The sequence below is a fragment of the Thermobia domestica genome, chromosome 1, assembly GCF_964235325.1.
Source record: "Thermobia domestica chromosome 1, izTheDome1.hap1.1, whole genome shotgun sequence".
Taxonomy (NCBI): Eukaryota; Metazoa; Arthropoda; class Insecta; order Zygentoma; family Lepismatidae; genus Thermobia; species Thermobia domestica.
Genome location: NC_137454.1, coordinates 251,420,494 through 251,435,520, shown reverse-complemented (window position 1 = coordinate 251,435,520; position 15,027 = coordinate 251,420,494). Strand labels below are relative to the sequence as shown.

The following is a 15,027-nucleotide window of genomic DNA, read 5'->3' as shown; positions in this document are numbered from 1 at the left end:
TTTATGTGTTCAGCATATGTAGAATCATTGATCATGTAGTTAGCAACATTGGTTAACCAAAAGCAATTGACTAACAAACAAGCGAAAACAGAAGAGGAAAGTAGTCCAACGTCAAAGTTTGTGAGGGTTTTTAAGTTACGTTTGTTGAAAGAATGGGTTCAACAGAGAAAAAACTAAGTAGAAAAAGAAAATACGTCGAAAGAGACGAAGAAAATGATGATGAGGAAGATAGGTGTAAGTAATAGCTAGGTAACATATAGCTCAGATTTAGAAAGTTAATTACGAATTTGTCGTTCAATTCCAGTGTTCAATAGATACTTAGAATCAATATATTTACTTCGGTACTATCCTTTTTATGGAAGCACAATTATATTAATGAAATATTGACTTCTCTTAGCACGAATGTACTCTTACTGTCTTAGAAAGTTTATCTTAAAAGTTACGTTATTGTGTGCAAATTGTCTTTAGGAGGACTGAGTATAAAACGAACAAACTTTAAAACGCCAACCAGGTTGTGCTAAGTGGCAACTAAGAAAAACGAAGGTGCACTTTTACTATACGGATCGATAGTATAAGTAGTAGTAGGAGGAGGGGAAGTAGAAGTAGGAATAGTAATAGGAACGGATTAGAAGCCCCGCAGGAGTTCGTTAGGTTCTGTATTTAACATAGGCAAGTTAATGACTTCCCCAAATTTTCCCGTATATTTTACAATCTGTGGATCCGTATAGTAAAACTGCACCAAAACGAATGCTATCTAAGCGAATCAGGGCAGGAGAGAAGTCCGCGTAGGGTGCTTCTGTAGAGAGCAGGCGGGTCAGGGACAGTGGGTATACACAGAGCACAGTTCGTTGTTTATATATCTATCTTATTCATGTGAGAGATAAGATTTCGATATAGTTTGGTCACAATCTAAATCACTCAGGGCAGCAACAAGAAGGCTCGCACTGGGGTGCATAAATGGGGAACAGACGCGTCGGCGACGATGGGTATGTGCGTAATCGAAAAACACACATTTGAATTGCGCAATTTTCCTTGCCTATTTTCCTGTATGCAATTTTTCCAGCAGACTCACGTATCTTTCAGCATTCAATGTAGTGGCTTTTTCCAGATATTCACTCAGTATTACCTCCCCCCTCCCCCAAACAAAAATGATACACAACACTTTTTTCGACCTTTGTGACACACTATTGCATCACTGCATAGATTTAGTTTGGATCTCGGGATCATACACATATAATTGCGTTTCATCAACAGTAAGAAGGAAAAAAAATGTTGAATGAAGTTGAAGCACTCACTGAAAAACGGCATAACACACTGTGCGCAGTCCCCTCTTGTCTGCTTCTGATCAGCTTTGAGGAGTTTGGGCACCCACTTTGCCGGCAATTTTTTCATACCAAGTTCTTCATACATGATTTAATGTACACTCTCCATACTGCTCCCTAGAATCTCTGCAATACGTGACAGACCAGTTCACCTGTCTGCAAGGATCTTGTCGTGCACACGATCCACAGTTTCCACGGTCTCCACTGTTTTGGGTCTTCCACACCTCTCTGTTCGGTGCCCCTCCTGCCTCTCTTAAACTTTGCTACCCAGATTTCAATGCTATACGAGGGACAGACATTGACCATTGTGTTTGTCAATTTATCAAAAATTGTCTTCGCTCCCATGTTTGAGAAGAGGTATTTGATGACTACTCTCATACTGAGTACTCATGACTTCTGTAATTCGAGTTCATTTACTGTGTTGGGCCGGAAACTTTTCAAACCCCCTCGTATAAGCTATAAAACAGTATTTTATTGCATTATTTCACTTGACGCATACAGAAAAATTACTAAGTGCACCAATGTAGACATTTATTTGATATGGTTAAACTGAACCTAAATTGATTTAAAATAAGTCTTCAGAATAGTAATGTTCACCTTGTTATAAGTACACTCACAGAAGAAACCTGTGCTTAATACACTATAATACAAGAAAATTAAGTAAGGTATTTGTTATTATTAACGAAAGGAGGAAACAACCGATTTTTAACACACCAAATCCTCTATAGTTGCGAATTCAATGATAAACAAAGAAAAGTGCATGACTAGACCAGGTCTCAAACCAAGGATCTTGGGCGTACCGTGCCGATGCGTTAACAACTACGCTACCTAGTCCATGTGATCTGAGTAAAAGAATACTGACTTCAAGAGTGAGATAATGCTGTTCTGGGAGCGGACTGGGTAGCGTAGTGGTTAACGCATCGTCATAGTACGCCGAAAATCCCGGTCCAGTCATACAGTTTTTCACTCTTTGTGTATTAATTGCTACTAGTTTAGTGCATTGAATGTTTATATATTGATTTCTAATTCATGGATGCTTCAATAAAAAAAAAAAATATGTATTTACGTTAACTGGAAGTCGTATTGACATAAATTGTTATATAATTCCAACTATTTCCACTGTGTTGTTGCAACCAAGCATGTTAAAAAAAAAAAAAAAAAAAAAAAACTTTAGCGCATAGTATGATTGAAGCCAGTGTTTTAACCTGACGATGGTTGCTCGATTAAGTAAACCGAAATATCGATGTTATAATAACATTGTCTATATAGAAATACTAAGAAGGTTAGTTTTTCCTCCATATAAACTTATATCACTTATAAGAATCAAATTTTTTAAAGAAGTATACAATGTTACACACTGTATCAGCAAACAGTCTACTAATTAATTTTGTTTACCATGTAAAATTTACATTAATTAACATGGTTCTTGGTGTTCCTTTTCTAGAAAAATTTACATCATTCTTAAAACCTTACTCTTTATTGTTCTTACATTCAGGGGGCTCAGTAATAGAGCGTTCACCTCTCGTGTGTGGGGTCTATGGTTCGATCCTAGTTCGCGCCAAGTGGGCTTTGTTTAGGGCAGACACCGTGTGCTTGGATTTTCTCGAGGTTCTTCCGTTTCCTTCCACTTTTTTCATTCTATCATTTTGTTCATTTCTCATCATTCTTCAGCCTAGCAAGGATAACTCTGGGACGTAAAACTGAAACATTTCGTTGTTCTTACGTTCTTTTGACTCTTTTTAGTCAGCTTAATACTTAGCATACTATAAACAATTAAATACGGTTTTAATCTATACTGTAGCGGGCTGAAGGCAGAGCAACTACTTTTCATTTCAATAAAAACATTTTTCAAGCTTTTGTACTTTTTTTTTCCGGGTCCGAAGGTAAGTGCTGCAAACTATTTGGTAAATGTATAGTACTTTTATATATATATTGACTCTCTCACCAATCATTTTGCACTTCAATTCCGTTTTCATCAATTTTTAGTAAGGGAAATAAGTAAATTGTACAGTAATCCAAAAGAGCACATATAAATAGAGATATAGTCAAATATAATTTACTAACGCAGATAGGCTTAATGTTTTGTACTTTCTATTTGCCTAATATATGTAATGTTTTACTCTAAAACTGTTAACAATAATTTGTATAATTTCAGCCAATAAATCAACGCGAATTAGACTTTGTCCATATTTAGATACAATCAATAGACAGTTTCTCGATTTCGACTTCGAAAAATTGTGCTCAGTTTCATTATCCAGAATCAATGTGTATGCCTGTTTGGTGTGCGGGAAATATTTCCAAGGTAAGCAGTATTTCTGTAATGGTTATTGATTTGATTATACTTTTAAAATATATAAAATATAAAGGTAGCTTAAAGTGGATATTTTTCTTTTCACAGGGCATAACTTAAATCAAATTCATGATTCTATGGAACAGGTTTATATTATTATTACAAGAATCATCTTGCATATGCATTTGTTAATAATTTGTTTCACTTTAATGTTTTTTAACTTTAATGTTGCATTGATTTTTTAATTGATACCGATGTTTTTCCACCTACTTTCCTGCGGACATTTTCCAAGATTCAATTTAATTCCACAGCTAGGTGTGTCTTATACATCTGTCTTATTTCTGTCAAACAAATGTGATCATGTAGAAGGCGCACACTTATGTGCAGAATTAAGGTGAACTTTTGAATGTCTGCAGAAAATAGGTGGACAAGGTATTAAGAATAATTAAAGAATAAGCGCATTATAAAATATATTTTATTCCATTATATGTACAAGTTGCGTTTTAAAAAAAATTCAATTTGTAACATTTTATTTCTTTTTAGTTCTTTTAGACTGATAAGAATCTGAAATTCGAAACTTGAATATTTGTTTCATAAATATGGTTATTATTATTCTTTTAAGATATTTATGATCTTAGTAATAATTTTTCGTAGTTCGTATATAATTAGGTAAAATTAGATTGTTCTTTATTTAACAGGAAGAGGACCTAATACTCATGCGTATATTCACAGTGTTGGAGAGAGTCATCATGTTTTTTTAAATTTACACACACTGAAATTTTATTGCCTTCCAGATAATTATGAAATCATTGGTAAGTATTCAGATTTTAACTAATAAGAAATATATTGTAGAGATTTTCTAATAGGAAGATAGAAGTGTAAGCGGGTAGTGGCATTTACCTTTAGCTACATGCTTTAATTTTGTTTAGGTTTCGCGTAATTTCACTATTTGTGTAACTGCAGGATGCTCGATGATCGGATAATCCGAAATTGTGCCTCAGTTTCTCGTGTTGGTTAAGAGTATTTGGAATTTTCATTTTTAAATCTACATTTACAACACACTGCCCTGACAGTAAATAGACACTCGAAAAACTATTAATACGTGGCCATTGGTGCGTAGCAGCGCACAGAAGCTAACATTCACGATTCTAGAGTTAATACTTGATGATTTTATGTGCTATAGCATTCAGTAAATCATTGATGGCATCCTGTGACATGTAGTACCATTCGTCATAGATTTCTTAAAGTTACTGTTGTTGTTTGCGGATCTGTGTGTTCGTTCCCGCAATTTTTGTTGTAGGACAGATATTTCCATAAGATTCATGTACGATGATTGTCCTAGTCATGGCAAAGTTTGAATTCATTTTGTCTCTTTCAGCGGATCCCTATGACATGGTACACGTCACCCATTTCGTGGCGTCCCACAACAATTCGCCTGGTTCAGAGAAAGATAGCAGTCCATCTTGCAATGCCTCGATATGTTTCGCAGCATTTATGTACAAATTTAAAAAAAAAAAAAAAAAAAAAAAAAAAAACCCTACGACCACCGTTCGAAATTACACCCCACACCAATGAATTTTCCCCGCCGTATTTCACCTTAGGATGGTGGAATTGTGGTGAGTCGTAGTCTGTCAGTTGTTTCCTCACCAACTGTCGATAGTTGTCCGAATTCTGCGTCCAGCAGTTGCATCGAAAAATGCAACATAGTTTAAAAAGTGTTGTAGCTTGTTACCAATGGCAATGGCCCAATTGTCTCTTTTGTAAGCAGCAACTGCCCTTCGCCAATGCGCCGGTACATTCTCACACTATGCAGATATTATTATTCGGTTCTTGCAGATGTGTCAACGTCGGCGGCGACGTTACTGACAGGTTTGGATGACTTGGTCCTTACTCTACTTAGGACTGTAAGTACGGTTTAGACTTGACATTGATCCCTCCCGTATTTCCGTTCCATTTGAGCTACACTGTAATCTTGTCAGCAGTTGTTAATGACACACGTAACAGCTCCGATGGTACGCTGACTTCGACCACACCTCCAATACCCAATTATGCGACCTCGGGTAAACTCAATCTGCTTTTCACAGCCACGTCAGCTCGCTATAGTACTACTTAATGTACTTCGTACTGACATCACTATTAACGTTATACTCATTGGTCATTCTCACTCGTTCGGTGTGTCCACGAAATCGTGTTGCCTTGCGGGTGTCTGTTTATTATGTTAAAGTAATTACATAGTATGACAGGTTTATGAAAGTCTTAAGGTATGAAGGGATTCGACAAGGAAAATATTAGGAAGTATTTTCCTCTGATGATTTATGCAAATAATATGTGTGAAAATTGTTCATCTTAAGAAATCCATTAACAGATAAATTCATTACTTATGCATAACAGTAGCCAGTGGTATGCAATATTGAACACAGTGTTACCGGATTGCGAGCTACTCTTTCGCTTCTCGGTCTTTCTGCATCTGACGTTATTGCAAATTAATTAACTGCATTATCCATAATATAAAAAATGTTACACTAATAAATTATGAATACTACTGTGCATACTAGTAATATGAATATCAACTATGTTTACCTAATAATTTATTCCACTAGACGCTTGTCGTTTGTTTCACCCTGCTATCATCGTCGTCTATAGGAGTGTGTATTTTGTCGCTGTTTGAGCCTGAATCTTAAGTTTATTTTAACACTTCCAAATTTTATTACTCACTACTTCATGAAAGTTTCCTACATGTTATGCAAAGGATTATCCTCAGTCCCCCTGTTAGGTGGTTAATTTCCTAGTTATTTTAGAGAGGCTTCCTTGATTCAGCGGATAAACTAATTGAATTCTAAGCCGTTTGCTGTCATATTTTTAGGAATTAAGTTCTTGCTTTTCTTCTTCTGACTCAAAATTCTTTCTTTCTTTTTAAAAATTATAAACTCTAAAAATATTAATTTGAACTACTTTAAGAAAAAAAACTAGGTAAAACTGATGATAATCATCATCTGAACACATTTTCTATAGCTAACGAAAATGCACAGTGTGGACTGCATTTACTAAGAAAGAATTCCAAGAACAATTATAATGGTAAGAGGGCATGTTCCCGCCCATCTCTCTCTAATTGCTGTGTGTCTCGAAACAGTGAGTTTGTTTTGAGTGTCATAATTTAATGTATCATTTGGATGCCTAAGCGTTTGTTCAGCAAGCTTGAGTCCATATGTTGAGTAAGGGAAGGGAAAAGAGGAAATGGATTATGAAATAGTCAAACGTGAAACGAAGCAAAATCGAGAACAAAATTAAAATTACATAAAAGTGTTTTACATCCCATGGTTATGCCTTGTGCACTAAAGGAGACGGTTATTATGAGAATGAATTAAATGATGGGATGAAGAAAGTGGGAGGAAACGGGAGAACCCCTCCCACACACACACACACGTTTTTTTGTCTACCACAAAGCCTATATGGAGCTATTAAGGTACTAAGATATTTCTAACTTGAAAAGCACATCGAGAGATCCATTCTGATCGGGAGTATTATTTTTAAATGGAATATAGATATTTCCGATAAAATTCTGAGATAAGCGATAAAATATCAAAGTTTCATTTTTTGTAAAGATCTTTAAAAATTTTCGAATACACAAATTTAAAATAATTGCAATTTTCTGTACTGTAGCAAACTTCACAGGCGTACCAAAACATACATGCATACAGCGATCGTGCAGACAACGACTTTACCGTATATTCAGTGTTCAGTAATGTACTAGTAAGTTGTAGTTCAAACCCTGCTCCCGCCAAGTGAACTTTGTGGTAGACAACACCGTGTGCGTGGGTTTCCTCGGGGTTCTCCCGTTTCCTTCCACTTTCTTCATTCCACCATTTCATTCATTTCTCATCATCACCGTCTCCTTTAGCCTAACCGGCATAACCGTGGGACGTAAAACTCAAAACTTTCATTTCATATAGTAAGTTGTAGTTGTAAAGCTATGTTGACATTGTTTACCTTTCCGTTGCCGGCAACTATAGCCCGACGTGGGATGCTTGAGAACAATACAAACACAATCATTTAACGATAACTGGTCTGTAATTGCCTCAGCCGTACTTCATTCGCTTTTTTCTTTTATACCTAGTTTGTCATAATTTTTTCACTTTTTCCATATGTTTCTTTAAATAATTTGTGTGTAATGCCTTGTCTTCTGATGTTAATGCGCAACGGAGATTTCTTGCAGTAATACATCCAAGTTCTTAATGTAGGGAGCCCGTACCCCAAGGAATCGAACATATTTTAAAATTGAATTTACTATTAGATATATTAGAAAATCAAGATTATCGAAATGTGTTTTAGATTCATGGTATTATTGTCTAAAAGAAATTAGGTAACATAATACATTCATACACATATATATAAAAACATAAATCAGTGAACAAATCGATGACAGTTTTGATAAATCACATTATCTGTACATAACGGTTTAATACGATTTTTTACAGATGGCAAAATTTTACAATTTTATTATATATAGCTTTGTAGGTACTTACAGATAAACACACCTAGGTACATGATAGCAGTCGTTAAATTGCTTGCACTATTGTTGCAGTTAGTTTTATTTGTATTATATTTACTGGGGATAATGATCTACATTGCTTTAGTGCACAAGATGTTTATCTATTTTATTTCTCAGACATATTCATATTTCCTTTTATGACTTCAATATTATTAATTAGCATTCAACATTTTCTTCAACTTTCGTATCATTATGTTTAATAACATTACTAAATTATACTTTATTCCTTTCATTCTTGTCGATTATTTATTTTTATAATTAAACATACCTCAAAAATAGCACCAAGCAATAAGCAGTCGATAGTTCCAGCACGAAATTCCCAATAAGGTGATATAGGTAACATACATCCGATCCATACCATATTAAACTTCAGACACCGCCATCATCATCAATAACCTTTTAAGTGTGGATACTTCTTATGTCTTCAACCAGAATTATATCGTAGTACTTGCAAAACCGTGCACAGATAATGGGTTATAATTTACTTATACAGTAATTTAGATGAAGCTCAAACAAAATTTATACCAGATTAAAGGACATCGGATTATTGTCTATGGGAACCCGGAGCGGGTTCACCGGTTAATGATTCATAATTTCAGTTAACATTTTCCATGTACAACTACTTAAAACGAATTCTAAATACAGTTCTGTTTTACTTTGACTATCATATAAATCGATGTTTTATAGGTTAGGTCTTACAATTCAACATTAAAACCAGACATCAATCCCATTTGAACTTATAACAAATTTTATATCTTTATGTTTGTTTATTATTCAACAAAAGAATAATTTTTTAGATCTTAGTTACTTTCTTTTTTTTTGTATGTTAGAATTTTATGGTGCAGAGATAGACCCTGTTCGTCAATGTATCAATTTGTTAATAATCTATACAAAATACTAGTAAATTATTAACAACTCACAAAATCAACAACGAAACAAATGTAACTGGTAGTTATAAGAACAATCTACAATAAATCAATAACTATCTACCAATTATAAACAAATAAATTCAGAAACTAAATTTTTAAAGCTTGTAATGTCTTCGCGAAACGCGAGGCATTACAATTTACCCGTGGAGGCTTAAAAAAATTATCTTTAGATAATTTTTTTTTTAGTTTTTATTTTCAGGTTGATAATTTTCTATCAATCGCCGCTTTTCATCTTCTGTACAGTTAAATTTTTTAAGATTGCGAAAATTCTGAGTACCAGCTGTTTTCCCATCTAAGGTATTCAGTATCGCACAGTTCCTCAATAATTTACTAACTACATATGGTCCAACGTAGCACTTCATATATTTCGCCGTTTCTTGTTTGATAGCTGAGGATTGGTAATGCGTCTTTTTCATTACTAAATCTTGTTCTTTAAGCTGAACATCATCGATTTTATTCTTTGGTATATAAATAGGATTCAGTACTGCTATAAGCCGATCGTGAATATCCAGAGGTAATAATTCCTTGGGCCATTTGTAATTTTGCTTGAATGTGTCTATTGCCGAAAAAGATAAGAATATCTCTGATGGTGTTTGTTTCGTATGGATATTTATAGAATTATTTAGTAATTCTTGTACAAGTTTTAATTTTGTGCTCCATTCCGATTGGTTTTCGTTACAGTATAATCTAAGTAATCTGTTCAGCTCTTTATGTTTCCGTTCGACCACACCATTACCTTGCGGATTATAAGGAGTTGTATGCCAATGTTTAATATTCCTTTGTTGGCAGTATTGTGTCCACGGTTTTGAAAGAAACTGCGGACCATTGTCAGTTATAATAGTATTCGGATATGGGAAGACATAAAAATAATGCTTTTCAAGAGTTCTTAAAATTTCGGTGGTATTCGCCTTTCGCAATGGGTAAAAGCAAACAAATTTAGAATAAATATCAATAACTGTTAAAATATAATTGTAACCTTTACTTTTGGGCAATTTACCTTCCAAATCAATTGCTAATTTATCATGAGGATAACTGGAAGAGAGGTGGTGCTCTTCAGTTGCAATCCTTTTGTTAGCGCTTTTTGTTTCGGCACATGCAATACAATTTCGAACAGCTCCTATCATATCTCTTTTAATCGTTTTCCAATAGAATAAACTACGACAAATTGCCAAACATTGTTTTTGTCCAAAATGGCCTTTATTGTGTAATTTCATTACTAGGATTTTAGTTAACGATTTCGGCACTACTAGCAACCAAGTACCTCTTTTTGGGTTTCTTACAAATAGAATTCCATTATATAATTTGATATTTTCTAAATTTTTGCCAGTATCTAATTTTCCTTTCAAATATTTACAATATTCATCTGTTTGTTGTGCCCTTATTATTTCGGTATAATTGAACAATTGTGGATCTTCCTTGAAAATAAAATTACAGTTTCCATAATACATAAAAACATCTCGTCGAATAGGCTTTAACTGCAAAATTTCTAGGGATGATCCAGTATGATTAATTTCTGTTTGATATTCACTATTTTCTGTGGAATTAATGAAGTACTGAGTAACTTGTTCGGATGTTTCAGGTGGGTATCTACTCAACGTGTCCGCCACAAAGTTATCTTTCCCAGAGATATGTTCAAATTTTAGATCATATTTCTGTAACTTCAAAATTAGTTTTGTTGTTCGAGCATCCAAGTTTTTCAAAGAGAGGGCATATGTAGCGGCATTATTATCGCAATGAACTATAGTAGTACGACCTAAAATATAATAAGCAAAGCGCTCACACAGAAATAGAACTGATAGAAGTTCCAGTTGAAAGATTGACATTGACATTTCGTGCAATTTCACCCGTCGACTGGCGTAAGCAATGATAGTAGGATCATCGTTATTATCCTGATATTGGGCCAGATAACCCGCAAGATTCTCTGCGCATGCATCACTATAAATGTGGAAGTCGTAGTCAAAGTTGGGTTGTCCTAATGCAGGTGGACTGCTCGCTACTTGTCTCAGTTTGTCAAAACTTTCAAACATCTGCGGTGTAAATTTAAATGGTATGTCTTTCTTCAAGAGTTTGTAAAGCGGGCCTGTTAATTCGGCAAATCTATCAATGTGACGGTGTCTCCATCCCAATATTCCTAGAAAGGATTTTAATTGTTTTCGTGTACGAGGAACTGGAAAGCAACGAATGGCCTCATTCATCTTCGGGTCCACTTTGATTTGTTTTCCATCAATGACATGTCCTAGAAACTTGATCTCTGATTGAATAAATTTACATTTTTTAAAATTTAAAGAGAAATTCGCATCATCAAAAATACGTAGGACTCGTTCAAGATGTTGAAAATGTTCACCAAGATCCCGTGAAAAGCAAAGAACATCATCCAAATAAACAGTTACAAATGCACGAGTAGTCATATCGAAAAATTTGTTCATTGTCTGCTGAAAGACAGAAGGTGAGGAACGGAGACCCATAGGAAGCACTTTCATACAGAATTGTCTTCCGAGAAAGACAAAACAGGTACACTCATATGAGTCTGGATGCAAGCCCAATCCATAATACCCTGAAGTACAATCAAAAGATGAAAATACTGTTGCTCCAGCTAGCCGTGATAATATGTCATTTATAGGTTCAACTTGTACTTTTGGAGACACCACTTTGGCATTCAGTCCTCGTAGATCTAACACTGGTCTCACACCACCCGATGATTTTCTGACGCAATGCATCGGGTTCCTATAAGGCGAGGATCTTTCCTCAGCGATACCGTATTTAACCCATTTGGATAATTCCTCTTCAAATTCGGATCGCATTGCTTGAGGTACATTATATAATTTTCCTACCACTGGTTCTGTGTCAGTTAGTTGTATTTTGTATGGCTCAGTTTTTATCCGTCTAGGATATTCTGTGAACATACATCTAAATCGCAACAATAATTCTAATAACTTCTGTTTAACACTTTCATTTAAATCCTCTCTAGAGTTTACAAAAAGTTTTAGATCTTCCTCGGTAACGTTTGGTTCAGGATTCATAATAATTTCGTTTTCATCTGAATTTAATTTCATAGTAAATTCGAATATTTCCTTTTCAATAGTTCCTTCTGGATTCAATGAAAGCTGGATAAAGCTCGGTTTAGACGTATCCAGTGTAACTAACTTATCATCATTATCTCTTAATCGAATAATTTGCCGTTCACTATCTATAACACATTTGAATTTATTTAAAAAAGGACTACCTAGAAGCATATCAGGTTTCATATTCTTTACAATAAACAATGGTACTTCAAAGAGATGATTCGATAGTCGCAGATTAACAACTTGTAAGCCTCGTACATGAAAATTCTCATTTCCAGCGAAGGTTCCTAAGATTATATTCGAAAACGGACGCAATTTTACCGAGGGAAATTTAGCCTGTAATTGGTTCCAAATCCTATCACTCAAAAGATTTAATTCTGCCCCAGAATCTAATATACACATAAGAGGTATATCACCTATCGTGCCTCGAATAGTTGGGGACGGATAGCAATATTCTAATTTGTTTATAATATCTCCCTCATGATCATCTTCAATTACAAATGCAATTAGGTAATTTAAATCTGCGTCAGATAAATAGTTATTATTATTAGCGGTTATACGACAACCAGGGGTCATATGAACCTTCTCGCAACCGCCTTCCCCCTTCAAGATCGGTTGCGTGATGTGTTTTCCCGATCCAGATTTGCAGCAAGATTCGACATTTGGTTCGTATCCGGCATGGTGCTATTTACAGTATTACAAGTTGGCATCGGAGACGGAACATCAACTGAACTTCCTGTTTGAGTTGCTATAGTATTTCCCGTTGACGGAAGATGAGGTGGGCGATTATGAGACCATGAATTATTCCTTGGAGGTTTGTATTTTCTCTTATTATAATTATTATAGTTACTGTTTCTATAAAATTGACCATTATTCCTTCTATTACAATTGCACGACCCAGACATCATATCCGTCATATTATAATCTGTCTGGGCAGAATTGTCTGTCTTGACTCTCTTGGCATAATTTACTCGTGGTGGACGAACGAATGTTTTCCGTGTTTCTCTAAATTCTTTATTAGAAGTATGACAGTCCTGCATATCAGCTAATCGGATGAGTAAATCTTCCACAGATTTGCTAGGATTAGCACGGAGTATCTTTCTGTCTTCCGGTGGGATGGCATTAAGAACAAGTTCAATTAATTCTTTTTCATCTACCGTGCTCACTACCTTCTGATATCGATCCACGAGTTTCCAGGCAAAATCAGCTAGCGATAAATTTCGATTTCGATCGTACTTCATATACTGCAGCTGACGTTTTTGCGCATCCTCCAATCTCGATGATAGGTACTGTCTTTTAAACATGTAGACAAAATCATCATAAGTCTGTAATTCATGGGCTATATTGCGAAACCATGCACCTGCGGAGTTAATCAGGCAACGCTGAACGATAACCAGTTTTTCTTTATCATTCAATTGGAACAAGTCCAGCGTCTGTGTTACCTCCTCCAGAAATGCTCGAGCAATACCTACTTCACCTATTTGTCCCTCGAACTTAGGAAAGTCGCGCAAATCTCTCCACTGTATATTTGTTCCGATAAACGACATCACTGGCTTGGGATTTGATACCGTATTCAAATTCTCTTCCTTAGACCACACTTCAGGAATTTCCTGTGAATTTCTACTAGATGGAGGTCCTGTTACAATAACACCCGGATTTATTTTAGTTTGTATTATTTCCGGTGTCATGCTTGTTGGTTTAAACGACAAGAAATCATTTTGTTTTACGTTTAAATAACTGTTACTATTAACAGTAGTGACCGTTGTAATAGCGGAAGTTACGGCATTGGACACGCTAGGGGTCACTACAATATTCTCATTAGCACTCTTTTCGATGGGAAGCGTGGTAGGTGTGGTTGATGATTCAGTTTTCAATGTTTTCACTTCCTCTTGAAGTACAGCGAACTTAGCATCCATCTCCCTACGTAAAGATTCCACCTTCATTTTATTTTCCATTATGTCGCTCTTCCTGACCTCATTTTCTTTTTCTAAATGATCCATTCTCGCTTCTGACTTTTCTTGAATCTCTAGCATCACATCCATATTATTCTCAAGAGTAGCCATTCTTTTGTTATTCTCTTCTTTTAAATTCTCCATTTCCGATAACTTTTCATCCGTTTGTTTCACTAAATGGTTGAACTCTTCTCTCATTTCTCTCCGAAATTCAGCTGCTTCCCTTTTCATCTCTTTGGTGGAAGTTTGCACTTCACACTTCAATTCGTACAACTGTTTCATTATTATTTCCAATTTTTCTTCAATCCCTGTTGTTTGTTTTGTCTGTCCTGAGGAAGTTCCGGGTTCACTTATGTTTACATTCTTCTGTTCAGCTTCTCTTGTTTTCTCATTATCTAAACCTTCATGTACCTCTCCAGTGAACTGTTTCTCCTTTTCAGCTAATTCCTGACCTTCAAAATCCATAGTAAGGCTACGTCGCTGATTTTCACTCTTTTCTTCACAGTTAGGACATGTCCAACGTGTATTTTCATCACTTAACTCCTCGAATCTTTCCTCTGGTATATTTAAACATCTGAAATGATACCACTCGCCACAGGTATCGCAAGCAATGATCTTCAATCCTGCGGTTCTGTCCTCACAACATTTACACTGTTCATCATCACTGCTGTCACTCACAGAGTCCTTTCTTATATCACGAAGTTTACGAGACATAATTAAAATCATCAAATAACCCATTTGGGTTCCCACTAACATTAGAATCCGATGCCTACAAATTTTCAAATCTAACTTGTATCCTAAAAGACCACTAAATTTCTTTTCACAAATTTAGACACATCAATTCCCCAGGTCCAAGACTCCAAACATTCTGCAGTCGAATCTCTCTCAACACAAGATACAGATTATTTTCGACCTTCCATGAT

The 15,027-nt window shown here is 35.3% G+C and overlaps 1 protein-coding gene across 1 annotated transcript in view; it reads left to right on the top strand.

Annotated features, from left to right (window-relative positions):
* Positions 1-58: 58 nt before the first annotated feature.
* Positions 59-15,027, top strand: part of Usp39 (ubiquitin specific protease 39) — a 71,846-nt gene continuing 56,877 nt past the window's right edge. Inside the window, exons 1-3 of the mRNA XM_081771975.1 lie at positions 59-234; positions 3,478-3,624; positions 4,311-4,424. Coding sequence (XP_081628101.1) covers positions 153-234; positions 3,478-3,624; positions 4,311-4,424 — 343 coding nt within the window. The 5' untranslated portion in view covers positions 59-152. The remainder of the gene's footprint in view (positions 235-3,477; positions 3,625-4,310; positions 4,425-15,027) is intronic.